Source organism: Sciurus carolinensis, chromosome X (assembly GCF_902686445.1).
Source record: "Sciurus carolinensis chromosome X, mSciCar1.2, whole genome shotgun sequence".
In the NCBI taxonomy this organism is placed as follows: Eukaryota; Metazoa; Chordata; class Mammalia; order Rodentia; family Sciuridae; genus Sciurus; species Sciurus carolinensis.
Window position 1 is genome coordinate 40,587,427 of NC_062232.1, and position 25,874 is coordinate 40,613,300.

General features: G+C 50.0%; 1 protein-coding gene across 3 annotated transcripts; it reads right to left on the minus strand.

Moving 5' to 3' along the window:
* Nucleotides 1–211: 211 nt before the first annotated feature.
* Cacna1f (calcium voltage-gated channel subunit alpha1 F) lies at nucleotides 212–25,777 on the minus strand. 3 transcript variants are annotated; one of them, XM_047535445.1, is made up of 48 exons: nucleotides 25,753–25,777; nucleotides 24,094–24,343; nucleotides 23,625–23,730; nucleotides 23,280–23,419; nucleotides 22,880–23,022; nucleotides 22,649–22,801; nucleotides 21,842–22,038; nucleotides 21,628–21,731; nucleotides 20,926–21,083; nucleotides 20,563–20,655; nucleotides 20,356–20,449; nucleotides 20,174–20,200; nucleotides 19,861–20,021; nucleotides 17,831–18,056; nucleotides 16,721–16,928; nucleotides 16,509–16,629; nucleotides 16,315–16,396; nucleotides 15,331–15,376; nucleotides 15,097–15,148; nucleotides 14,295–14,454; nucleotides 14,018–14,147; nucleotides 13,283–13,342; nucleotides 12,976–13,082; nucleotides 12,801–12,888; nucleotides 12,258–12,365; nucleotides 12,119–12,171; nucleotides 10,963–11,109; nucleotides 9,750–9,951; nucleotides 9,494–9,652; nucleotides 8,551–8,661; nucleotides 8,239–8,322; nucleotides 7,554–7,574; nucleotides 7,235–7,363; nucleotides 6,807–6,872; nucleotides 6,453–6,544; nucleotides 5,896–6,055; nucleotides 5,541–5,668; nucleotides 5,164–5,260; nucleotides 4,878–4,980; nucleotides 4,352–4,453; nucleotides 4,015–4,145; nucleotides 3,638–3,775; nucleotides 3,020–3,189; nucleotides 1,815–1,922; nucleotides 1,568–1,695; nucleotides 1,364–1,476; nucleotides 663–860; nucleotides 212–442 (listed from the first exon to the last, which is right to left on the minus strand). In XM_047535445.1, the coding sequence occupies exons 1-48, from the start codon at nucleotides 25,775–25,777 to the stop codon at nucleotides 212–214; spliced, it is 5,910 nt and encodes a 1,969-aa protein (XP_047391401.1). The 3 variants fall into 3 exon arrangements, with proteins under 3 accessions (XP_047391401.1, XP_047391400.1, XP_047391403.1); XM_047535444.1 differs by having other exon boundaries at nucleotides 20,893–21,083; XM_047535447.1 differs by having other exon boundaries at nucleotides 20,893–21,083; nucleotides 24,094–24,111; nucleotides 25,716–25,777.
* Nucleotides 25,778–25,874: the final 97 nt, after the last annotated feature.

Here is a 25,874-nt window from a genome sequence, read left to right on the forward strand (position 1 = left end):
ATAATCAGGCCTAGCTGTCCTGGTTTCTGGAAATACCCATGTGTAGGCAGTGGCTCAGGGCTGGAACCAGGGATAGATAGATGGATAGGGACCTCTGGGTAGCCTCAGGCCCCCAGAAAAAAACACCAAAGTATAGCAGTAGTCCATGCCTGTCTTCCTCTGGGGAGGGGAGGGCAGGAAGTTTATTGAGCAGTGGCGGAGGGGTAAGAATTCAGAGGGCATGGACACAGGCCATCTCATCTCCCAGGTCCTCCTCATCAAAGCGGGAGAGGATGGACTCCTCATCGCTATACAGTGAGCTGGTCCCTTGTGCCAGTAGGTCACTAGCAGCACTGTCCATTTCATCCAGTGTCAGGCGACATGCATCTGCGATCTCCTTCTTGGCCAGGGCCACGAAGCGTGGGTCTCGGGCAAAGAGGCCCAGGCCCTCAGAGATGAGCACCTGAGGGCACAGGTGGAATCAGTGTGACAGTGTGCACAGAAGGGTCAGTGTGGATTAAATGATGTGTTCATGAGGACATATAGGAAACTCAGTAGGTGACAGTGGTTGTACATTATGCTGAATGTACACAATGCAGCCTGGGGACTCTTTCCCCTCCTCCTCCAGCTCCCACCACCTCCCTTTTTCCCAGGCCTCTTGCCTATACCCCCTCTGTACTCACGGCCTCCACTAAACTGTCAGCACTGCCTCTCTTGCCATGGCTTGGGTCTGAGCGAGATCCAGGCACATGCAGACAGGTAAAGGTGCGCAGTGGACCACTGGGTTTGCCGAGGTATCCCTCCCCTGCTGCACCCTCCTCCACCAACAACAGTGGGGCGTATAGGAGCCGACCCCTCTGAGGAGGGGTTGCCCAGGAACCCTGGGTCAGAATAAATATCAGAGGGTCAGGGATTGATGGGTGGGCATGAGGGTCTAGGACTCACTCCTGTGAGTGCTGTCCCTCTCCCCCAATGCACGACTGGAATCAAACTGAATGGGTGCAAATCAGACTTGAGTTTATTTATGTGTTTATTTGCAGCACTGTGGTGGGCGGAATGGTGGGCCTTGAACAGGTTAGGCAAGTGCTCTACCATTGAACTATATTTCTAGCCCCAGAACTGAGTTTATGTCAGAGCACAAGATACTGAGGTTTAAATTTCAGCTGTCACTTACTATGTGATCTTGGCTGAATATATTTCTCTGGGCCTGTTTCCTCATCTGTACACTGGGAGTAGTAATACACACCTCACAAGATCAGTGAGAATTATGTGCATTCCTCCATGTATGCCCTGTTCAAAAGGGCCTGACATGTAGTGTATTTGATAAGTTCAGCCTAGGCTGATCCCACTCCTGCAGACCCCAGGACCCCCTCCCTCGCCTCACCTGAGCCCTGCTGGGCCCTGAGTTTCGCCCACGATGATAGGTGCCTGGTATGGGTAAGTCTTCACAACTGCCCTGGCGCTGCAGACACTGGATGGTGAAAGAGGGCTTCCGACCTGGTGGCAAAGAACAATGGCATTGTTTCCCTGGTTCTCTTTTCTGCTGGTCCTTCAGGGGGGTGGCCCTAGAGCCCATCCCCACTCTCACCTGCAGGAGTGGGGGGCAGGAGACGTCTGCGTGGAGCATTGTGCCCATTTACATATCTCTGGGGTTGGTGAGGTGGCATAAGGGCCGGGTGCCGGGGAGCCTCTCTCTGTTCATCCATGTAGGAGAGTCTGTGCACAAGGGGAAGCTGGAGGTGAACCCAGGTCTGGAACTTGATGTTGGGGTAAAGACAGTCCTGCCCTCTCCCCCACAACTCATGGGCTCATCCAATGTGGCATGGCCAGTGTACCTGTCGGGGATTTCCTCTTCCTCATCCTGCTTGTTTTGCTCTTTAGTTTCCTTGGGCTGAGAACTTCCTTCTTCTGGGATGGTGAACATGAAAACCTCAGAGCTTCTCCTGGAGAAAGTGAGGCATTGTAGGCAGATACCCCCAAATATATGACCCTGGGTCCTTGGTTACTATCATATCATGTCCCATCATCTATACAAATACTGGACTTAACACTTCACTGAAAATTCATGTAACATAAAAGTAACCATTATTATTATTATTTTGGTACTAAAGATGGAATTCAGGATCTTGTGCATGTTAGACAAATACTCTACCACTGAGAACTGAGTGCTTTACCCCCAGCCCTTTGTATAATTAATTAATTAATTAATTAATTTTGGTACCTGGGATTGAACCCAGGGTCACTGAATCACTGAGCTGCATCCCCAGCCCTATTTTGTATTTTATTTAGAGACAGGATCTCACTAAGTTGCTTAGGGCCTTGCTAAGTTGCTGAGGCTGACTTTGTCCTTATGATCTTCCTGCCTCAGCGTTCTGAGCTGCTGGCATTACAGGCGTGTGCCACTGCATTGGGCTCTCTTATTATTATTATTATTTTGCAGTGCTAAGGATTGAACCCAGGGCCTTGTGTTTGTGAGGCAAGAACTCTACCAACTGAGCTATATCCCCAGCCCTATTACTCATTTTAACATGAACACAGGCTTACTTTTAATACATATTTTTCTCATTAGAGGAACCCAAAATTTAAAAAAAATCAAAATTGGCCTGTTGAAGACACAACTTCAACACAGAAACCGGGAGTATGTTGGGGAAAGTAAAGACTGGATCCTTGATGTGTATGACCTTGATTTATCCTTTCATTATCCCTATGAAGTAGGTGCCATTATCATCCCCATTTTGGAGTTGAGGAACTGAGGATCATAGAAATGAAATGATTAGCCCCAGGTGTCCCTTAGCAAGTGACAGAGCCAGGATTTGAACTAAAACCTATTTTGTTCCATATCAAGTGATTTTTTTAAAACCTTTATATTACCTTTCTCATATGACTCTCTTGTTATTTCCTCTTCCCACTTAAGCCCTTGAAACATCTCCATGCTCCCTAGATTTCTACTCAAAGATCTCTAGGTCCTCATGCCATGCTCCCTGATACAGTGTCTAGTCCCTGCCTTCCTTCACCACTTCCCCCAGACACTTGACCTTACCTTTGGTTGTGGGATCCAGCTGGGTTCACACTGGGCTGTCTGGAACTGGAAGCCCCCCCATCATCATCACTGGGTCCAGGGGAGAGTGAATCTGGGATTCTGCCTCCAACAGGCAGAGACACAGAAATTCTGGAGTTCCTACGAGATGGGGGCTGGGACTCCGTGGGGGCCTGTGGAGAGTCATAGGACTGAGTATTGCAGCAACATTATAGCTAAATCAGTTGGTCATATTGTGTGTATCCCTCACTGGTTAATAGGCTCCCCAGGAGCTGAATCTGGGTCCTGCCCTCTAACAGCCCATGGTAGGTAGTGAAGAAATATTTTTTCCATTGTGGAAGGGCTCCATCGGAGGGCTTTTTCCTAGAGAAGTGTCAAAGGCATCAGGGGATTGAGTGAATATTTTACGATCAAGTATTCCTGAGGGATGAAAATTAAAGGGAGATCAATAGAGGAAAGCGACCAGGGAGGGGAAGGTGCTGGGGAGGGATATTGGCCAAATTATATTGCTATATTGTGTGCACATATGAACATGTAACACATCCCATCATTATGTACACCTATAATGCACCAATAAAAAATGTGGCAAAAATTCCTGGAGGAGTGAAAAACAGTGCTTACTTTGTATGCTTCTGGGTCCTTTTTGGCTTCTTCCTCTCCTTCCTGCCCCTCTTCCTCCTCCTCCTCTTCCTCCTCTGTGTCACATGTGAGGGCCTGCCGGATCTCAGGACCCAAGTCCTGTAGGCTCCTCAGACCAGCCTGTGGGTGTAGAAAAATAGGGAAGTGGGAAATTCAGGGTCTAAACTTCTCCATGAGTTGGCTTCCCATGAAAGAGAGTGTGTGTGTGTGTGTGTGTGTGTGTGGGTGTGTAGCTCTCGGTCATCCCTGACCCTCTGTGGGGTCCAGGGCTTCAGTTTCCTTATCTGTGACATGGATTTCATGAGATCAAGAGGGAGGTAAGCCTCAGCCTCAGCCAAAGTAGACCCTGCCCTGAAGACCTGAAGGACAGAGGACGTGCTTGAGGGGGCCTCAGTTCCTAATAGCCCCTTTTCTTTCCTCCTTCGGAATTTTCGGAAATAATCTTGGATCAGGAATGTGGCATAGAACTTGCCCACGGTGACTTCCTCCTCTGGGGACAAAGGAGAGAGGGCAAGGTTACACAGGGGTTGTCTCTCCCACCACTGCCTCCCCAATTCTTATCCACCAGCAGTGATCCCCACTAGCCCCAGGCCAATGCTGGTTTTATGGTAGAGAGCAATCACCAGACACTTAGGTCATCCTCTGATGATTCAAACAATTATCTGGGTTCAAGGAATTCGGGTGGGGACAGCTCACCATCCGGAGGGGGAATGACTTCATCCAATAGCTTCTGCTTTATCCGCTTCCAGATCTTTTTGATGACCATCCGCAGCTCCTGGTTGGCTTGCTCCAGGTTCCCTGCATTGGAGGAAGATGTGGGGCAGAGGAAATGGGAAGAGCTGCTCATCATTGTTAGTGGGGGACATTAGAAGCTATTTTTTTTTTGCAGTACTGGGACCCAGTACCCAGGAGTACTGGACTTGAACCTCTGGAGCTATATCCCAAGACCTTTTATAAAATTTTATTTTGAGACAGGGTCTTGCTAAGTTACCCTGGCTGACCTTGAATTTGCAGCCCTCCTGTCTTAGCCTCCCTAGTAGCTCCAGAAGCTTTGACTACAGCTGTGCACTGCCCCCATTGGATGGAATGCACAGGCCTGGAGAGATCAGAGGCACCCATTTTGAGGTTTGAAGTGAGGTCCATCACTCTATGAGTCTGCTCCCTGTACCTTCTCCAGGAACTGTCTTACTCCTGCCCCTACCCTCCCACACACCCCACACACCTTCTGTCTTAATCTTCAGGGATGTCCGCACCAGGGCAAAGAGTGTGGCATTGAATGTCACTGTCCCATCTGAATTGAGGGGCACGTTCATTGCCACAAGTCTCTACAAACACCAGAGATAAAGAACCCACTCTGAGAAAATGCCAGGTATTTGGGCATGAATTCCTGGGGCAAAAACATTCGAGAATGTGACCAAACACATGTCCCCACCCAAGGCAGGTCCCTATCCCCACATGTGATGGACAGCCCTCCCAGAGGTCATGAGAGAGTGGGTAGGTGCACAGACCTTGCAGGCCACTCGATGTGGGCACAGCTTCCCAAATCCTAGTGGGGGCTGGATACGTCTCAGCAGGGCAACTACATCCAGGTGCTTGATTCGGCCTCTAGGACAGTTGGGGAGGCTCCCCTGGATTGGTGATACCCTCTCTATCCCTTTATCAAGACCCCACCAGCTCATCACTACCTCCCCCGACCAACACCTTGAAGCTTTCTAGGGAAGAACTGGGGGACAGTTGGAGAGGGCAAAGGACAGGGGCAGTGGATTACTCAGGGCATTTATTGACAGGGTAATGGGATGCATTGGTCAAAGGTTCTGGGATTAGGGGACCATGGAGGGGAGTGCATTGTCCCCTGGGATTCTGAGTAAGTGGTTAGAAGGCATACTTGGCCCCAGGGTCATATTCAGACCAGATCCTCTTGAATTCATCAAGATGATGAGGGCCCAGGATGGACCAATCTCTGGTTAGATAATCAAAGTTGTCCATAATCACAGCCACAAAGAGATTTATGATCTGCGGGTCATTGAGCAAAGAGGGTTAGGTGAAGGGCAGGTTAGGATTGCAGGGGGCTTGTGGGAGGCTAGGGTGATCTTGGTTACTGGGTCACAAGTCCCCAAGGTTGAACTTATTGTCAGGTCAGCCCTCTCAATATCTGGGTTGCCAGCCGAACTTGGATATCTCTGGGCCCTCAGGGCCAGCCCCTATGGGAGTGGTAATGATCGTGGGGAAATGGTTCTCACCAGGAAGGCACAGAGCATGAAGAAGCTGATAAAATAGGCAATGGCAAAATTGCTACCACAGGTAAACTCCTCGCCAGGGCCAAAGTCAGACTCAGGGTCACACCGATTTCCAGGAAGGCTGGCAAGCATTATTTCCTGCCATGCCTCACCAGTGGCACACCTGAAGGGTCACACAGGGATGGAATCCTGAGAAGATGCCCTGAAATTGTGTCAAGTGGCACTGTGGGGGATTAGGGAGCAGGGAGATGACCTAATCCTTGCCAGAGGCTGCATCTGGCAGTGAGCATTTCATTGTTTTAATGGCTAAAATGTCCATGTTGATGACAGTCATTTTTGCATCTTACAGATGAGGGCACTGTAGATTAAGAAGGGGGTGAATCTTATACTAGAAAAGGAATGGCTGAGACTAGAATATTCTAATACTCCTCAGGTCATGCCCAGAAAAGGTCTCAGGCTACACAGAGCCTCAAGTTGATCTAGTATTTCCAAAGAACAGGAAGTCTGGGGACCACAGAGGATGTGGGGACCAAGGTGGCATGGAAGTGGGGAGATGTCACCTGAACAGAAGCAGCACAGCCTGTGGAAATGTCTGGAAGTTGTTATTTCTGTTGATCTGTGTGCCATCCTGAAGAGCCACCTTGCCGAACATCTGTGGGCACACAGGGTCTGTGTTGGGGGATAAGCCCATGCCCTCACGTGTTCCCACCCATTTCAGACTTCCCAATACCTAAATGAGACTCAATCCTGACAAGCAGGCACTGCCGATTCCATTTCACAGATGTGTAGACTGACCCGCGGTCATCTAGTTTGTCCATCTTTCCACCCCCACCCCACTATAGGGCTATTCCTAACCAATTGTCCCCCTTGTGCAAAGAGGTGCAAGAGGGATGCTCCGTAGGATTCTCACTTACCTGCATGCCAATGACTGCATAGATGAAGAATATCATCGCTATGAGAAGAGCCACATAGGGCAAGGCCTAGAGGAATGGGGAGAATAGATACTTAGGTGCAGGCAGAGAGTTATAAACTCCAGAATGCACTCTCCCCCCACCCCTGGCCATGGTTTCCTGGGAGATGTAGTCCATCCTAAAATGCTCAGGACTACCAGAGTCTCCCAAATGTGGATGTAGTATTAAATAGAATAGGGTAAGGTCAGTGAGGCCAGGGGCATGTTGGGTATTGAAAGCACAGCTGGAGAAAGCTAGAAAGCTGGGAATCATTAAGTTGGAAGTGAGTATGGCAATTCTGGAGAGGTGTAGTTCTAAGGGTAATAAAAGGGCAGGCTGAGAGGGATGGGGTTGGGTTGAGGTGTGGCTAAAGGGGTGCAACTGGGGATTACCTGGAAGGATTTGATGAATGTCCAGAGCAATGTGCGTATCCCTTCACCCTTACTGAGGAGCTTGACCAGACGCATGACTCGGAAGAGGCGAAAGAAGGTGATAGATATGCGAGAACTGTCCTCAGAGCTCTGGAGTTGAAGATGCACAGTTCACATGAGCCCCAGTCACTTCCCTGTCTCATGTCTTTGTCCTCCCAGCTCCCTGAACCCTCAGAAACCAGGCCCTGGATGGTCAGGGAGTATTTCTAGGGACTTTTGGGAAGAAAGGGAGGGAGAGAGGGTAGAAAAGGAGAGTGTCCCTGTGGTGGTGGGGTACTACCTCGCCAAGATGGCCGCCATTCTGGAGGAAGATATGGCCAAAACAGAGATGATAGAGATGATGAGACCATTGGCCCAAATGGACAAAGAGTTGAGGAGAGACATTGGAACCAATGGAGGAAATGATGGAGTCAGAGTTTTATGGAGATGATGGAGATGAGGACCGGTAGATGACCCATTGGAGAAGCCAGTGGTGGAGATATGGAACCAGCAGCGTTGTCAGTTGAGGTTACAGAATCACATAATACCCAATGGAGGAGATGATGGAGCCCATGTCGCAGTCATTGGTGAGATGGAGATGATAAAGTAGGTTGAGGAAACGGAGTCAATGGGGCCGTCAGAAGGGATGATGAAGCCAAAGCAAGAGTCAGTGGACATCATGGAGCCAATGGAGGGGGAAGGTATAGGCAAAGAAAGAGATAACAGAAATAACAGGAAAATCGTTTCAGGAGTTGATGGATCCAGTGGAGAGGATGCAAAATGAATTAGGGGACTATACAGAGGGGGTCTTCGACTGAGTCCAACAGGGTCTCATTGAGAGATAGAGTTAGAATCGGGAGTGCTGAGTCCCCAGTGGTAGGAAGGATGTGAGTGGGAGCCACCTACCCATGTGAAGGAGGGCCCTAAGGTAGAGGTGGGGGAAGGTTTTATGGGGAGAGTGGGTTAGTACAAAGGCCAATCCTCACATTGACTTCAGTGACAGCAATGTCCACGACGCTGCCCACCACAATTAGAGCATCAAATGTGTTCCAGGCATCAGTAAAGTAATGCTGTAGACAGAAGGAAAGCAATGTTCTATCTTCTCTGAGCTAGCAGGGAAGGGTAGGGGGTCCTGGGGAGACAGGGCCTGGCTTGGGCCACAAGATGAGTCTGCACCTGGAAACCTCTCACTCCCTAGTCCCATGACTCCCTACTTGCTGTCCCCCTGGGAACTGTGGAATGTGGTCCCTTCCCAAGGAATTCACCCACTTGGGGGTGGTTCTGGGGCTATGGGGCACCTTTGGTTTGAAGGCGATGATTTTGAGCACCATCTCAATAGTGAAGAGGCCAGTGAACACCATGTTGAGGATGTCCATCGCATAGTTGAAGGGAGCAGTCTGCTCATAGTGCTGGGGGAGGAAATAAGGTGGTGACAGCCTAAGGTAAAGAATCCCCATTCCCAACCGAATTGTTCCTAACCTGGGCTGAAGCGAGACTGGGGACATGGTAGCACTATGGGTGGACCAAACCCCTTATATTATCTCCTTCCTAATATGGATACTAGAAAGCCCAGGTCTCAATTCCTAGATTTTCTTGCAGATGGCAAGGCTAGTTCTGCTAACACAAACATAAATCTGATGCTGGTTAAAAGCTTCTGTGAAAAATATTTTGCTCTCCATTAAAATGCTCAAATGAGGAGAGTCCCTTGGGGCAACTCTCTCTTCTTTTTCCTGCCTTGAATATGGTTTTGATGTCTGGAACTACGGCAGCTATATTGTGACCATGAAGCAACAACCATGAGAATGAAAGTCAACTTGCCAAGAATGGTGAAGCAGAGACAGATGGGGTCTAGGACTGTAATCAACAATGAGAAAACAACCTACATCTATGCTTTTCATTATGTGAGATAATTACTATATTTCAGTGACTCTCTTTAGAATCTCCGAAACTGGAGTGCATTTTATAACCAGTGGCAACTTACAATGGCCATGAATCATTGTTTTCACATTCATACAATGTGAAAACAATCACATTGTTTTTAATGTGACTGAAATGAAAATATAATTTACAATTATTGGCCTTAAATTTGAAGAAATGTGGCGACTGTCTTGATAGCTTGGGTGTCTGTCAGTTGGGGGATTTTGTTATTTGTAGCCTAGAGCATTCCTAATGGTTCCCAGGGGATTGTGTGGAGAGAATAGAAGCAGGTGTCTGGCATAGATCAGGATGGGGCACTCGGACCTGCATGGCTAGGGCAACCGTGTTGAGCAGGATAAGCAGGAACATGAGGTATTCAAAGGCAGCAGAGTTCACAGCGGCCCACACTCGATACTGATGGGGGTTCTTGGGGATGTATCTGCGGAGTGGCTGGGCCTTGAGGGCATACTCCACACACTGGCGCTGCATACCAATACAGAGCATGAGTGAGCAGGGGAGTCCCAGGGCAAAGGGGGAGGGGCTGGTGGCCACAGGTCAGGAGTCGGGGGTCAGAGGTCACCTGATTCTTGTCCAGCTCACAGTTTTGATACTCCTGCTCGCCTTGGGCACGGAAGGTGATAATGACAAAGCCCACAAAGATGTTCATCATGAAGAATGCAATGATGATGATGTAGACAATGAAGAACACGGAGATCTCCACGCGGTAATTATAGATGGGACCTCGGTCTTCTGCATGCGCATCAATGGCCTTATATAGCAGCCTGTGGGAGCCAGTGGAGAGTAGAGGCAGGGGCAGGTCAGGAGGTATCCCAGACCCTCAGACCTGACCCCAGACCACCTATCCCAGATACAAAAGAATCTCTTGTGTGGTACCCCAAAGGCCCCTAAATCCCCAACTTAATCCCTTGGGACCTCTATATGTCCTCGTCAGGACCCCAAAGATTCTCAAATGCCTTGACCCACAGACCCCCATACAGCTCTCTGAAGGATTCTCATTCATGCTTGCAAAGACCAACACCCCCCAAATTCCCACAGCCCTCCAAATCCCCTTAGCCAGCCACCTGGAGACCTCCATGCAGTGCACCAGAACTTCCCCCACAAGTCCCTAAAGATCTTTAAATCCCCCATCCCATTATCAGGAATCCCCTGCCCCATTTCCCCTAGAGATCTCCAGCTAGCACACCCAAAGACTTGTGCAGCTCCCTAGAAATCCCTGAATTCTCTGCTCCACCTCCTTGGAGACCTTCTTTCTAATCTACACAGACCTCTACTCAGTCCCCCCAAAATCCTACCCAATCCCTTCTCAACTCCTGCCTAGGCCCTCAGAGATTTCTACACAATTCCTGGAGACCCCTCACCCAAGTCCTCCAAAGAACTGGCAGCCAACTTCTGGAAGACCCTCCCCCCAATAAGTCCTTGGACACAACTACCAGTCTCTATAAACCCTATCCAGACCTAGAAAAAGATCATGACATGAAAATAGCAGGGAAACTATTAGAGAAATAAAAGATGATCAGGGGGTGGGGGGATCTGAGGGTGAGGGAGGTTATAGGGATGGAAATGATCAAAGAATGTTATATGTGTGTACAAATATCCCACAGTAAAGTTCATTATTTTTTCTGTATTAATAGTATGCATTAAAAGACCCTATCCAGTCTTGAGAGACCTTCATTACACCCCCATGTGATCCTAATCATTTCCAGAAGATCCCCAGCCAATCCCCAGAGAACCCTGCCCAGTCCCCAGTCATCCCCCGTGGCCCTGCCCCTCACGCAGGCCAGCCTTCGAAGGTGGAAACAGTGAACAGGGCCATCATGGCTGAAAGGACATTGTCAAAGTTGAAATCACTGTTGATCCAGAGCCGCTCCCGGACCAGGGGCCGTGACACATCTCCATCAGGATAGATCAGGAAGGAGCCCCTGTGGATGGTACAGACAAGCTAGGTGGGCAAGGAGGGGTGGAGGCTGTGGCAAAGGTCTGGGATCTCTAGAATGGAAGCAACAGGGCATACTGGTAGAGCTCTCCAGTCTGGGTTCCAATATTACCCTTACATTTCCTGGAGCGGTGACTGGTCATTTAACCTCACTGTGCTTGTTTTCCCCCTCTATGAAACGAGGATAACAGCAAAACCCATTTCCTGGCTTGTCACAGGATAAAGCAAGTCAATAAATAAAATTCATGTCTGACCATAGTTGGCGCCCTAGCCTCACCAGTATCACCAGTCAGGGAAAAGTAACACTAACACATAGTTATCAGTGCTTAAGATATGCCAAGCACCACGCTGGGTTTTCAGTGTAGTAACTACACCATGGCATGCTTTCTTTCTTTCTTTGTTTCTTTTTCTTTTTCTTTCTTTCTTTCTTTTCTTTTTTTGGCACTGGGGATTGAGCTCAGGGGCACTCAACCACTGAGCCACAGCCCCAGCCCATTTTGTATTTTATTTAGAGACAGGGTCTCCCTGAGTTGCTTAGCACCTCTCTGTTACTAAGGCTGGCTTTGAATTCACGATCCTCCTGCCTCAGGCTCCGGAGTCACTGGGATTACAGGCATGTGCCACCATACCCGGCCTTTAATCCCTCTTCTAAAGGAGTCTCCAGATGGAAGCTGGAGGCTTGCAGCAGGGGTGGGGATTGCTTGGGGATCTGGAATGGAATGGAATGTAGGTAACTCTGGAGAATGTGGATGGGGGTTTGAGGGAGGAAATGGGGGACTTCTGAGGGCTTGATGATCTCTAAAGGCCTCTGTGGTTCTTGGAATGTATCTTGGGGTCTTACGGAGTTTCGGGGGCTTTGGGGGTCTTAAGGAAATATGGAGTCTCTACAGTTCTCAGGAAGAGGCTCTAGGGGTTTCAGAGATGTTGGTGAGGTCTAGAGGCCCTACAGCTTTTAGGAAGGGTCCTGGGGTCCCTGGAGGGCTGAAGACACTCACTTGCATTCTTTGGGGGTGTGTTTGGCCTCATCAGTACAACTGTAGAATTTTCCCTGTAGAGAGAACATCTGTCAAGCAGGTTTGTCCTTTATCCACTGTCCTGACTCCTGCCCAGTCCTCCCTCCAGCATTTCTCACACCTTGAAGAGCTGCACACCGATGCAGGCAAACATGAATTGCAGGAGCGTGGTGACGATCATGATGTTCCCAATGGTCCGGATGGCCACGAACACACACTGTACCACATGCTGCAGGCACCCATGCATATGGCTGATGGATGCTGCAGGCCACAGTAGCCATGGGGTGGGGAATCTGATGATAGATGCACCTTGGGGACTTTGGGCACATGTGGTTGTGGATCAGGAACATGTGGTCAGAAACACCTGGCCAAAAGGCAGCAATGTGGGCTAGGGATGTATAGGCACCAATCAAGAATGTTTGCCAGGCAGGTATATTTGGCTATACACCAGGGACCTGCACTAGAGAAATGTGACCACTGCCAAGGAATGAATGGTCACTTGTAAGGAACATGGGTCAGGTCATATGGTCAGTAGTCAAGGATTTGTGACTACTTATGACTGCACAGTTATGCATCAGTGCAAATGGTCAGCTTGATCAGTGTCCCTGGCTCCAGGGGCAGGGCAAGGGGCTGGGCCCTGTGGGTTTGGGTAAGGTGGGCTTACCTTGAGTCCCTTGGCCCTATTGATGGCTCGGAGGGGCCTCAGTACCCGGAGTACTCGAAGAATCTTCACGACAGAGATGGCACTAGAACTGGGGAGGGGACAGTCCTTAGGCCCTGAACTGGCCCTGGCTTTGGTTCTGGCAGGAAAGGAGTAGGCAGGGGGAGGTGTCACTTACTGGATGCCAAAAGATATGAGGGACACACTGACCACCAGTAGATCCAACAAATTGAACCAGCTACGGCAGAAGGATCCACGGTGCAAGAAAGCCCCAAACACTGTCATCTGGGGACCAGAGGACATCAGGCTAGATGTCAGACCTGAAGATAGTTGGGGGAAAAAGGGGACAGGGACCAGAGAGGTACACTTGTGGGGATGGGGTAGAAAAGAAGACTAGAGGCTGGCTAGAACCACAGGAGCTGGGCTGTGAGAGCAGATGGGGATGGTGGGGGTAACTCAGGGTATGGTTGGAGTCCATTACTCACCTTTAGTAGAATCTCCACAGTAAAAATGGAGGTAAAGGCATAATCAAAGTACCCTAGAATCTGGGCAGTGAGAAAGAGGGAGAGCCACTGAGTTATGACTGAAGGGGAGCATAGGTGAATGCATGTGTGCCTCTCTGCATTAAGTTTTGCCCTCCCACTGGGCACAGCACACGATTGTGATCCCAGCAGCTTGGGGAGCTGAGGCAGGAGGATCACAAGTTCAAAGCCAGCCTCAGCAACTTAGCGAGACTCTGTCTCTAAATAAAATACAAAAAAAAAAAAAAAAAAAAAGGGGGACCGGGGATGTTGCTCAGTGGTTAATACCTGGTTTCAAATCCTGGTACCAAAAAAAACAGTTTTATACTCCCTCTCTCCCTTTCTCTCTTCCTCTTCCTCCTCCCCCTCTTCCTCTTCCTCTTCATTATCAAGACTTCTCTAAGAGTCAAAGGATTTGGCCATTAGGCAGACTAGGGTTCAAATTTGGGTTCCTCTTACCCAGTTTACATGAGTGCCCTTGGCTTGCTTCATCTCCCTGATCACAGGTCCCCTCCACCCCAGTCAAAAACGGATCCCCTGCCTGGCGCTTCCTCAGATGAGTTGCACACACAGTAACTGTTGCCATTGTTGCAGCTGACATCATTGATCCTCTTTCTTAACCCAATTAGAGGTTTTCTCCCCCACAGACACCCCTTGGGAGAGTCCCCCCACCCTGCTGCCCACAGCGTCAAGCCTCACGTGGTTGCGGAAGGAGTGGGCGCGAATGGGGTCCTCAGCGGCCAGGGACACACTGCTGAGGATGATGAACACCAGGATCAAATTGGTGAAGATATGATGGTGGATTAGGGTGTGACAGGCCTTCCTCAGCCTGGGGAGCAGGAAAAGGGATGTGGTCAGAACCCAGGATCACTGAGATGGCGGGAGAACCTGAGGAGTACAACTCTGTCCCACCCCTGCCTTGACAGCTCCATGGCCTTCCACCTGCCCTAGCCCCAGGGTCACTCCCAGTGCTCACGGGTTGGTTTGGCTGAGGCAGAAGAAGGCACTGCCTTCTGGGATGGGTACCACTTTCTCCTTGGGTACAACTTCCTGAAGGAGTTCCACATGCCCTGCACCCCCTTCCTCTTCTTCTTCTTCTTCTTCTTCTTCTTCCTCTTCCTCTTCCTCCTCCATGCCTGGCATGGAAAAAAAGAGCAAGATATAATTCATTGAGAAAATTGATGTAAAGTGCCTGGAACAGTGTCACATGACAAGGTCTTTCCATTTTCCCTGCCAGAATGTCCACTCTGCAGGAAATTTTTTAATTTTTTGGCACCAGGGATTGAATCCAGGCGCCTTAACCACTGAGTCACATCCCCAGTCCTTATTTTTTATTTGGAGACAGGATCTCACTGAGTTGCTTCCCGCCTTGCTAAGTTGCTGAGGTTGGCTTTGAACTTGCCATACCCCTGCCTCAGCCTCCTGAGCAGCTGGGATTACAAGTGTGTACCTGGTAGAGAAGGGGTGTTAGTCCATTTTGTTCACTGCTATGTGCCTGGTGGGACAAGGCAGGGGCTCAGTGAGTGTGTACTGAGTGAATGTGTGTGTGTGTGTGATTTTATAATAAAGGCCCTGAGAAATTCTGCAGTAAAACAAAAATGTCTTTTTCTCTTCTTTAACCTCAATGTTCTCAAATGTTGTTGGCCAATTCCAAGTCCATTCTTTTCAGGATGATCTTGGCAAAAGCCACTACATGGAGAGAAGGACATCAGGAGGCAGGAGCTCTGTGCCTGGACTCTGTTCCCAAGGTCCCACACCAGGTCCCATTGCCTACTTGCCTGTTCCTTCAGTCTTTGTACCCTCCTCTTCCTCATTTTCCCCACCAGGCACCTGGGGACAAGAAGCTGGGAGTCAATGGTAGTGGGGAGGACAACAGAGGATGGACACAGGAGGCATGGAAAAGATGTGATGAAGGGGGAATGAACAGGTAGAGGGTGGCAGTTAAAGCCACTCACACAGACACGTATGGGTGGCAGTGGCAGCTATAGATAGTGCCCAGGCTTTTAACTCACCAACACTCCATTCTCTTTTGGGACATTGTCTTCACTGCTCTTCTCCCTGTGTGAGGAAATACAGAGCGACCGTCACGATGGCAGCAAATGGACAAGTCTGGAGAGGAGTCACTGCAATTAGAACAAACCTTTCTTGCACCCCTGAGAACCTCCCTGATTATGCCTGACCCCCACATTCTGTTCTCATAGCAACCAGAAGGAGCCTGTCTGCTCAGTCTTCCCATGCCTCCCCTACCAAGAGCTAAGGCCAAAGTCTCACCTTGACTCAGAATGCCCTCACTCTGGTTCCTCTCTCCTCTTTACCTTTTGACCTCACCCACTACCACTCTCCTCCCCACCCACTAGTGGGTGTTTGTAGGTTCATTTTTTTGTTTGTTTTTTGTTTTTGCTTTTTGCAGTGCTGGAGATGGAACCCAGGGTCCCACACGTGACAGGCAAGCTTTATGGCACTGAGCTATGGCCCCAGCCCTAGTGTTTTATTTTAAAAGTGCTAACATTTGCACTTGCTCTCCCCCTGCTTTGAATAGTTCTCCCCCAGATACTTGCACAGCTTACTCCCTCACTTCATTCAGGTCTCTGTTTAAATGTCACCACCTTTTAGAGCCCTCCCTTGACTATCATAACCAAAAAAAAAAATCTTGGTTTCTCTTTATCCCTTCATCTGCTCTTTTTCTTCATTACTTACTAGCATATACTTAAGTTGTATTATATGTTCATGTGTTTTGCTTGCAACTAGAAGGCCAGTTCCATGAAAGGCAAGAACTCTGTCTGCCTTGACCCCTGCTGTTTCAGTGGCATCTACATTAGGGCCTGGCACAAAGTAGGTGCTCAATAATTGATTGTAGAATGCATGAGCCCTGGCAGTTTGTACCTGGAGGTGAGGATTACCAGGGAGACAGGAGGCATCTTTAGTATGATTGTATGTGGGATTCCCACTCAGGCACCTCAGAGAGTGGCTGTCGTGGGGGTGGAGCCAGACCTCACCTGCCCTTGTCCGTGGCAGTGCCTGCATCCCCGCTGGCCAGGTTATCCACAGCAATGGCAAGAAACACGTTCAACAGGATATCTAGTGTGAACTCAGGCTGCAAAGGTGGAGAAGCAGCCTACCTGTGCACCACCCAGGTCCCCATATCTACCCCGAGGCCCCAGCCCCCAGCCCACCAAAGATCTGAGGATACAGTTGCCACAGATGAAGAGAATGATGAAATAGATGCACACCAGCATCCCTGGGAAGAAGGGGCCACCGTAGGCCATGATACCATCATACATGACCACATTCCAGTCCTCACCCGTCAGGATCTGGAGGTGGGACATCACCATGAAGCTCTTGGGACCCCCTCTGACTCCAGAGTTTCCCCAATCCACCTATCCCAAGGTCTCCCGGCCCCACCTGAAAAACAGTGAGCAGTGCCTGGGGGAAGGTGTCAAAGGTGCTTCGCTTGGTTTGGGTCTGGTCAAAGTTGAACTTGCCCCCAAACAGCTGCATGCCAAGCAGGGAGAAGATGATGATAAAGAGGAAGAGGAGAAGCAGCAAGGATGCAATGGATTTCATGGAATTGAGCAGGGATGCCACCAGATTGCTCAGAGATGCCCAGTGCCTGCAGCAGAGATAGAAATGGGTAGGGATGACACCATGTCCACTGAAGAGTCAGGAGCCAGGGCAGGGCTCCAGCTTGAGATGTGCTGAGGCCATCTGGTGGAAACGGTTTTGGAATTGGGGTGTGGTGACAGAAAGGAGGGGAAAGCTGAGTTTGGGGCTAGGGCTGGCATTAGGGCTGCCATGGGAGATGAGGTAAGGACGGAGTTGTAGACGAGAGTTGGTGAAGGTAGAGTTGGGTTTCAGTTTGGGACTGGGATTGGGGGTGGGATTGGGGACATTTGGGGCTGAAGGTGGAGCTGGGGATAAGGTTGTGGTTGAGGGTTGGTACGGGAGAGGGAGTGGGGAGGAGATTGAGGCTGGGGCAGGGAATGGCTCTGTACTTGGAAAAAGGGTGATGCTTAGGGGTTGGGGATGTGGGATTTTGTTTGAGGATTGAGGGCGGCAGTGTAGTTGGTGGTTAATGATGGTGCTGGGGCTGGCGATGGGGCTGGCTTTGGTAGTGGATGTTAGTGTTGTAAACAGGCCATGGACAATGAATGGTGGGGGCTGGAGTTAGAGATGGTGTTATGGTTGTGGGTGGGGATGGAATTTAGCTTGAAGATGAAGGTGAACTTGGAATTAACTTTGGAGATGGACTTGGGGCTGATGTTAGAGTAGGAGTGGAGGTGGAGGAAGGGGATGGGAATGGAGTGGACACTCTCCCCAGTGGAGTCAAATCTCCATGAAGGCAGGAACTTGGGTCTACTTTGATTCCTGGGGCCTGGAAGTGTGCCCAGTATGCAACAGGTGCTTAATGGATGTTTGTTAAATGAATGGTGATGCAGATGAGATTATCATTGGAGTTGGGATATAGGCTGTCTGGGCTATGTATGGGACTCCAGTCTTCCCCCACATACACACCTGGTGACCTTAAAGATCCTGAGGAGACGCACACATCGAAGCACTGAGATGCCAAGGGGCTGCATGGCACCCACCTCCACCAGGGTGGTCTCTAGGATGCCCCCACAAACCACAAAACAGTCAAAGCGGTTGAAGAAGGAGGAGACGTAGACAGAGGGGCCCAGACCATACAGCTTGAGAATCATCTCCACAGTGAACAAGCAGAGTAGAACTTTGTTGGCATACTCTGTAGGGACAGAGACATGGGCGACTGGACTGATTGGATTCCATAGGGACATATGGAGAGGTAGGGGTCATGGAGTCATTTTGGGTTAGCTAGTATCAGGCCAGGTGCAGGCTGGGGGTGAGTTTTTTGAGGGGTCTAGTTTTGGGGCAAAGGGCAGGAAGATGCCAATTTAAGGGTAGGGCTAGCATCTAGTGTTTACTATTTTTTTTAAAACTAATTCTTTTAATTTTTTTTAAGTTGCAGATGTGCACAACAACTTTACTTCATTTTTAAATTTTTATGTGGTGCTGAGGATCAAACCCAGTGCCTCACACTTATTAGGCAAGTGCTCTGCCACTGAGCTACACCACCAAGCCTCAGGGCTTACTATTTTTTAATTTGTTTTTATTTTGTAATGTTTTGTCACTGCAGATGAACCCTAGGAGTTCATGCATGCTAAGTACATGTGTAGCTAGATCTATCACTAACCTCCATCCCCAGTCAAAACTCTAGAATTTAGTTGGGGTTGGGGTATGTTTGGGGTTGGGTAGGACCCATAAACTGGTTGTGATGGTGCACACGGACTGAAGCAGGATGATCTCAAGTTCAAAGCCACCCTCAGCAATTTAGCAAGGCACTAAGCAACTCAGTGAGACCCTGCTTCTAAATGAAATACAAAATATGGTTGGGGTTGTGGCTCAGTGTTTGAGGGTCCCTGAGTTCAATCCCTGGTACCCTGCCCCACAAAAAAAATAAAAGGGCTAGGGATGTGGCTCAGTGGTTAAGTACCCCTGGGTTCAATTCCTAGTAGAGGAAAAAAAGAAGTGGGATCTATAATCAGTCATTCAGTTTATGTGGGCCTCACAATGTTCTAAGAACTTTCCATTTGAACTCATTTAATCCTCCCAATCACTCCAGGCTGTGTATACTATCATTGTCTCTATTTTGTGAATAGGGAAATAGAGGAAATAGAGGGAAATAGAGGCACAGTGTAACTTGACCAGATAGTATGGTGTTAGGAGCCTGGATTCTGCCCATGTGGAAGTGCATGCCTGTAATCTCGGCTACTTGGGTGGCCGAGGCAGGAAGATTACAAGTTTGAGGGCAGCCTGGGCAACACAGTGAGACCCTGTCTGAAAATAAATAAAAAGGACTGAGGGTGTAGCTCAGTGGGAGAGCACTTCTGGATTCAATCCCCAGTACTGGAAAAAGAAAAAAAGCAACTCAAGACTCTGGGGCTAGGTTGCCTGTGTTCTAATCCTGGTACTGCCACTCACTTGCTGAGTGTAGGGATTAGTTGCTTGACTTTCAGCACTGTGGTGATCCGTACCCTGAGCCTCAGTACTTAACTTGTACAGGTTGTGGTGACGAGAGATGGGAGTTGGTATATGTGAAGGGCTGAGAACAGAGCTTGATTTACACAGGAAGCATCACATAAGTGTAAGCAACCAGGTAGAATGGTACAGGATAAAGTTTTTGTGTTTATCTGGCCAGGAAGGCACTGTATGAGGTTCCCTAGAGATTCTGAATGTGAGCTGGGCATGGTGGCACATGCCTGTAAATCCAGTGGTTCAGGAGGCTGAGGCACAGGAGGATCGCAAGTTTGAGGCCAGCCTCAGCAACTGAGTGAGGACCTAAGCAACTTAGTGAGACCCTGTCTCAAGGAAAAAAATAAAAGAAAGAAAGGTGGGAACTGGGGATGTGGCTCAGTGGTAAAGCAGCCTTGGGTTCAATCCCTGGTATGAAAAAAAAAATCATGGATTTGAACCTGTGGAATGGAGGGAGCAGGGACCTGGGGGAGAGGGCTGGCAGGCTGGGTACGCACCCTGGATCTGGGTGAGCCAGACCGGCTGACCATGGTGCTCTGAGGCGATTGTCAGTGTGTTGAGGAAGACGAGCAACAGCACAGCCCAGTAGCAGGCATTGGACTTCACGGCCTTCCGGCAGTGTGCCCGCAGCCCCCGGTTGGCTCTTCGAAAGCGGCGGCTGGTGGGGAAAGGAGGAAAATCCACTGCTGTTATCGCCCCCTAAGCTGGGGCAGAAGCTGGTGAGGGATCCCAGAGGTCATGGAACGCTTGGAGGTAGGGGGTTGTCTCTAAGTCATGGGGTCAGATAGTCACACAATTTTCCCAACTCACCAGACCCTGGTTTTCATGATCTTGTTTCTGGAAAAGAGGGGATGGGAGGTAGGTGTCATAAAGGACTGACAGGGAGTCAGCAGCTGGGGCTGGAGGTCAAGGTTTGAGGCTAATTTAAGGAATAGGGTCAGGGTCTAGTCTGGGTGCCAGGCTGGTCAGGGTCAAGGGCTGGGGGCCCTCACAGGCAGCGAGTACAGCTGGCCAGAGCCCCCTCCTCCTCCTCCTCTTCCCCTGGGGTCTCTGCCATGGAGCCGGTGTCACTGGCTGGGAGGCTGGCTGTGGGCAAAGTGAGGAAAAAGGTCAGGACTCAAAGATCCTATGTCCCACCTCCCTTCTCCTGGCCCACTTGTCCTGGCCCTGCCCCCATCCCAGCATGGCTGGATCCCCACCATGGCTGCTGGTGGAGTGTGTGGAGCGAGTGGAGTGACTGAACCAGCGCAGACGTCCACGCCTCCTATTGGTTAGCTCCGCCAGATTTGGTCCTGTGGGGACAGAGAGGACAGTTGGGGAGGACAGTCTAGGGGCAGAGTTGGGCCCATGTCTACGGGAGGGGGTGTTATCTGGAGTCTCTGTATCCAAGCTGGGTCTAGATTCTGTGTCCTGAACCAACACTGAGGACTGTTCCTAGAAAAGTTGCAGGCTGGGGCTGGGTCTCAGGAGGGTGGACCACATCTGAGGCATGACTGGAGCAGGGAATGAGCTAGATTGAAGGTGCCTACGATGGCCAGCCCGGCCCTCTTCAGCCATAGAACCAAAATTGCCATCTCCGGAGGGCTCCTCGAGATCCAGCTCCTCAGCCTGTGTAATCCAATCCAGGTAACCCCGCAAGTCCTCTTCCATCTGCTGCTTCTCCCGAAGCTTCTGGAAGTCACCTCGTGCTTTTGCCTTTTCTCGCTCCTTGGAGAACTCCCTAAGGGAAGAGGGTAGAGGGCTGGGGAGGAAGCCACCAGACCCTTGTATTCACCATTCTAGTCACACTTCCCTCCTAGCTCTTCTTTCAATATGCCAAGCACATTCTAGTCTCTGATCCTTTGCACTGGCTGTTCCTGTTTCTTGGAATGCTCTTCCCTCAGATAGCCACATGGCCCACTCCTTTATCTATTACACATTTTTATTCAAATAACAACTTCTAAACCAGGCTTGCCCTGATGTTTCTATTTCTAATTGCAAGCTCTCCCCATTCCTATCTTTTTCTTTCCACAGCACCTGTTCCGTGTGTGTGCAGATATATAATGTATCATGTATATTACTGTTGTCTGTCCCTGCCCTTCAAGATGTAATATATCCAAGAAGGCAAGGGTTTTCATGTCTTGTTCCTTTCCTAAAACAGTGCCTCCTATATGGCAGATGTTTAAGATCAAATGAGTGAAGGAGCATTTCAGATGGGTTTTGCAGGACACCTAGGAGTTTGCCAGCATGAAGAATGGGTCAGGGGCTGGAGAAGGGCCTCTCACCCACTCAGGACACCAAGCACAAGGTTGAGTACGAAGAAGGACCCAAAGATGACTAGGCTCACGAAGTACACCCAGGGTAGCTCATACCCCATGGCATCCTGCATCTGTGAAGAGAGAGAGCATACTTTCCTCGGGGTATGTAGACATGCCCATCTGAGCTTGGGGAGGAAGGGCAGGTGCATCCTTGGAGCTGTGTTCCCGCTGTCCACCTCACCCAGTAGAGGACATCAGTCCAGCCTTCCATGGTGATGCACTGGAAGACTGTCAGCATGGCGAAGAAGAAGTTGTCAAAGTTGGTGATGCCGCCATTGGGCCCTGGCCAGCGTCCGCGACACTCGGTCTGGTTCAGAGTGCATGCACGCCCAGAGCCTGAAGATGCACAGGGTGACGGGTCCTCTTCTGCCTCCACATCTACGGGAAGACTGAAATTTGTCAACACAAAGCATACCCACCTGGCCACCTGGAAACTCTGAAGCCCCTCCCACCTGAGACTGGGGATTCTAGATTTTTCTTAGGCAAGTGCAACCCCTTGCTCTGCCTCTAGGGCAGAGCCCTAGGAGCTCCCACATTCTGAACCACTGGAAAGTTGTGTGTCCTACCAATAGGGATCTGGGGAAGCTGGACTGTAAATCCTGGATAGGGTTTCATAAATAACAGGGAGGCATGAGGCTGGAGGTGGGATCTGGTGAATTTGGGAAATTCTACAAAAGAGAGTGGAGGAAAGGCTTGGGCTTGGATCCGTATTAAAGGGCTTAAGCATGTGGGGTCAGCGGTGGAAGATGATGTCTTAGATGAGGGGCAGGGCCTTGGCGTGTGGGTGGAGTCTTGTGATAGTGGCACAGTTGTAGTTAGGGACTTAGGGCAATCTTGAATATATAGGAGTGTGGTTTGGTTATCTAGTGGTGTAGCCTGAGCCTGGGGGTGGAGTCTTGTGAATTTGAGAGGATTTCCTGAGCACAAGAGGCGGCCTAGGAGCCAGGGAGGGGGCGTGTCCTATGCCAGGTCGGGTGGGCTGGCTGACCAGATCCAAGGAAGTAGCACGTTTTGTGCATGCGGCCAAGGAATAGCTCCAGTCCGATGATGGCATAAATGATAATGACGAAGAGCACAAGCAGTGCGATGTGCAGCAGCGGCACCAGCGCCTTCATGATTGAATTGAGCACTATGTGCAGGCCTGGGGGAGGGAGAGGAGGGTTTAGCCCAGTCCCCGTCCCATCTCCCCACCTTCAACTCCGAGGGGCGTGCCACTTACTCGGGACACCAGACACCAGCCTCAGTGGCCGGAGCACCCGAAACGCCCGCAATGCCTTCACATCAAAGCCTCCCGGCTTCCCCCCGGTATGCGGGGCATCGCCTGGCCGCCCAGGTCCCTGCTCCAGTAGCACGCTGAACAGTCTGATGGGGAAGAATGGGACAGGGAGGTGGGGGTCAGATCTTGGATGCCCCCTCCACTCTCCTTTCTCCCCAGGAAAGCACAAGTCCCAGTAAATGGAAATGCACATGAGTTTTAAATATGTTAATATATCCGACTGTGGTTGCTAAATAGGGGCGGTCTGAATCAGTCACTTCCCTGGGTCTGGAATTCAATGGGCCTAGGGTTAGCAAGGCGAACTAGGATGGGGTGCCTCCCCCACCGCCGGGCAGATGCGCACCCCACCACGACGATGATGAAGTCCAGTAGGTTCCAGCCATTGCGGATGTAGGCGCTGGGGTGGAGCACCAGCCCATAGGCCACGATCTTGAGTACGGTCTCCACAGTGAAAATCACCAGAAATACGTATTCCACTTGCTCCTGGGGGCGGAGCCGACACGGGGTGGGAAGTCGGGGAGTTATTTGGGGGCGGGGCCTGTCCGGAAGGGTATGGGGGAAGGAATGCACAACCCAGACGGAGGGTGGGGCTGGGTGGGTGAGAGACGGGAGACACCTGACTGGAAGGCTTGAGGCGTGGTTCTCCTGGGGCTGTATCTGGCTGGGGATGGGGCAGGGCGGGCCTCACCAGGTTGTGGTTGGCAGTGTTGGAGTCGTCCTCAGGGAAGGGGATGTAGACTCCCAGGGCCACACAGTTGGCAAAGATGGTCAGCAGGATGAGGATGTCAAAGGGCCTCAGGTGGACACAGTCAAGGACCCAAACAGAGCAGCCTTGGGATCCCCACACTCCCTTAGGGCTCTTCCACCCAAAGCTGACCCTTGACTTCAAGGTGTCTGGTTCTGATATTCTCAACCTTTACTCTGACTCTTGACATTGACCCTCTGCCCCATAGAAACTTGCATCATATCAACTCTTGTTTTTATTCAGCCCTTGACTCTTATCTGGTGACTTTTATGAATCCCTCCTCTAATCTAGTTCTTATCCCTGGATCCCTGATGACCTTGGCCCTCCTCAGTTCCTGATCTGATTCAATCCTTGATTCTTAGTACCCTGGTGACCCTTACCTCTGAGTCCTATTCCTGCCCTTCCAGGATACTTCCACTCCACGATGCTGATGCAGGACCGCCGAAGGGGATTGGCCAGGGTGAGACAGAATAGTGCCCGAGGAGACCGCTGGGCACTGGCCACTGCCACTGTCTTGTGTTTGTTGTGCTGGGCCTTACGCCTAGGGGTCCCCAGGCCCGAAGTTCCACCAATATCACTCCCCATGACTGGAGGCCCAGGGCAAATCCCCCATTCTGGACCAGGGCCTGCCCCATTGGCTGGACTGGGCTCTGGGGTGGTATCTGTGTAGAGAAACAGTCAGGGAAGGGCAGAGAATTGGGGCAATTATAACCACTTCCGAAATGATCCCACCCCTGTTGAAGGAAGGAGAGGACATGTAAAATTAGAGAGTTGGGGGTACTCAGGTTGAGGATTGTGGGTAAGAATTAGTGTTGGGATTAAGATTGGAGGTAGAGTGAGAATTTACAGGGGAAAGTTTCCTTGTGAAGTAGGGTTTGACTGGGGATAGACTTTAAATTGTCACAAGGTGGGCTTCAGTTTATAGCTGGAGGCAAATTTTAGGTTAAATTTGAATTGTAGATCTTGGGTCAGTTGGGGTTAGGTTTAAATATAGGAGTGGATTTTGGATGATATTTAGGGTTAGGACTGGGTATTTGATGAGTTCGAATCAGAATTAGGATCAAGGTTAGAGTCGAGGATTAGTTTTGAGTGTGGTTTGAATTCTGCATTGGGGTTTTCAGCTAAGGTCATTTCCAATTGCCATGGCCTTGTTTCATCCTGTGAGGGGCAGTAAGTTGGCCTGGTTAAAATCCCCAGCTTTGGAGGAAATAAGCAGTTTGAATTTAAATCCCGACTCTTCTGTTTGGTAGCTATGTGTCACCTTGGGCAAATTAGTAAATCCCTTTGAGCCTCAATTTCCTTATCTGTATAATGGGATGATAATAAGGGTACTGGCATTGTAGAGGTGTCTTGGGGATTAAATGAGTTCAGCATTCAGAAGAATGCCTGAGGTGTAGTATCATTCCATTTTGCAGAAGAGGACATCAAGGTAAAGAGGTTAAGTGTCTTAATGAAGCTGCTGAATCAGGAGTCAAACCCAGGCAGTCTGACTCCAGAACCCTTGTGATTTAGTACACCCCATCAGGTGTGTGTTCTCTGTATTTGTTTAGTCTCGTTTTGTTTTTAAAGATCTGTACACTTTCTGTAAAGTCACAGACTACACTCACTAACAGTACCAGCATCTAGGGGTTGCAGATGAGGTTAGGTGACTTTAGCGCTCATAGTAAGTCTGTAACCAGGGTGGGGTTTGGATTCTAATGGGGTTTGCATTTTGGTTAGTAGGGTTTATGTTAGGATTCCATTTGGGACTGGCTTTGCAGTTAGAATCTGGGTAGGCACCAGGACAGGGGTCCGGGTGAGGATTGAGGTTGGATTTAATTTGGGAACTAAAGCTATGGATGGGGCTGGGAGACCAGGGGACAGCATCTGGGTCAGGCTGAGAGTCTGGGCTCAGGTGGTAAAGAGGTTGTTATTTAGGGTCTGCTGGGATGGGAAGAGGGAAATGTGGCTTGGTCCCCCAGAGGTTTCCAGGGTTAGGATTCAGGTGGGCAGTTGATGGGTTGGAGAGGTGAGGGTGGAGCACAGTTCAAGCTTGCTCCAAGGGTCTGCAGGGGTAGATGGTTCCTCTCACCTTTCCCAACTTCAGATTCCGACATCCTCCTCTGGAGATTGAAGGGCCATCTGCACACAGGTCCCCTCTCCTCCCCCAGCTTTGAAGAGATTAAGGTCACAGGGCGGGGCTATAGCAATGTT

Bases quoted from the DNA above. Each gene is read 5' to 3' on its own strand.
- Cacna1f (XM_047535444.1), bottom strand. From the start codon at position 25,777: ATGTCGGAATCTGAAGTTGGGAAAG. The intron at 1,923-3,019 runs GTAAGGTCAAGT...CACTTTCTCCAG, and splicing joins GCTGGATCCCACAACCAAAG to GAGAAGCTCTGAGGTTTTCA. The intron at 861-1,363 runs GTGAGGCGAGGG...ATTCTGACCCAG, and splicing joins CAGGGCCCAGCAGGGCTCAG to GGTTCCTGGGCAACCCCTCC.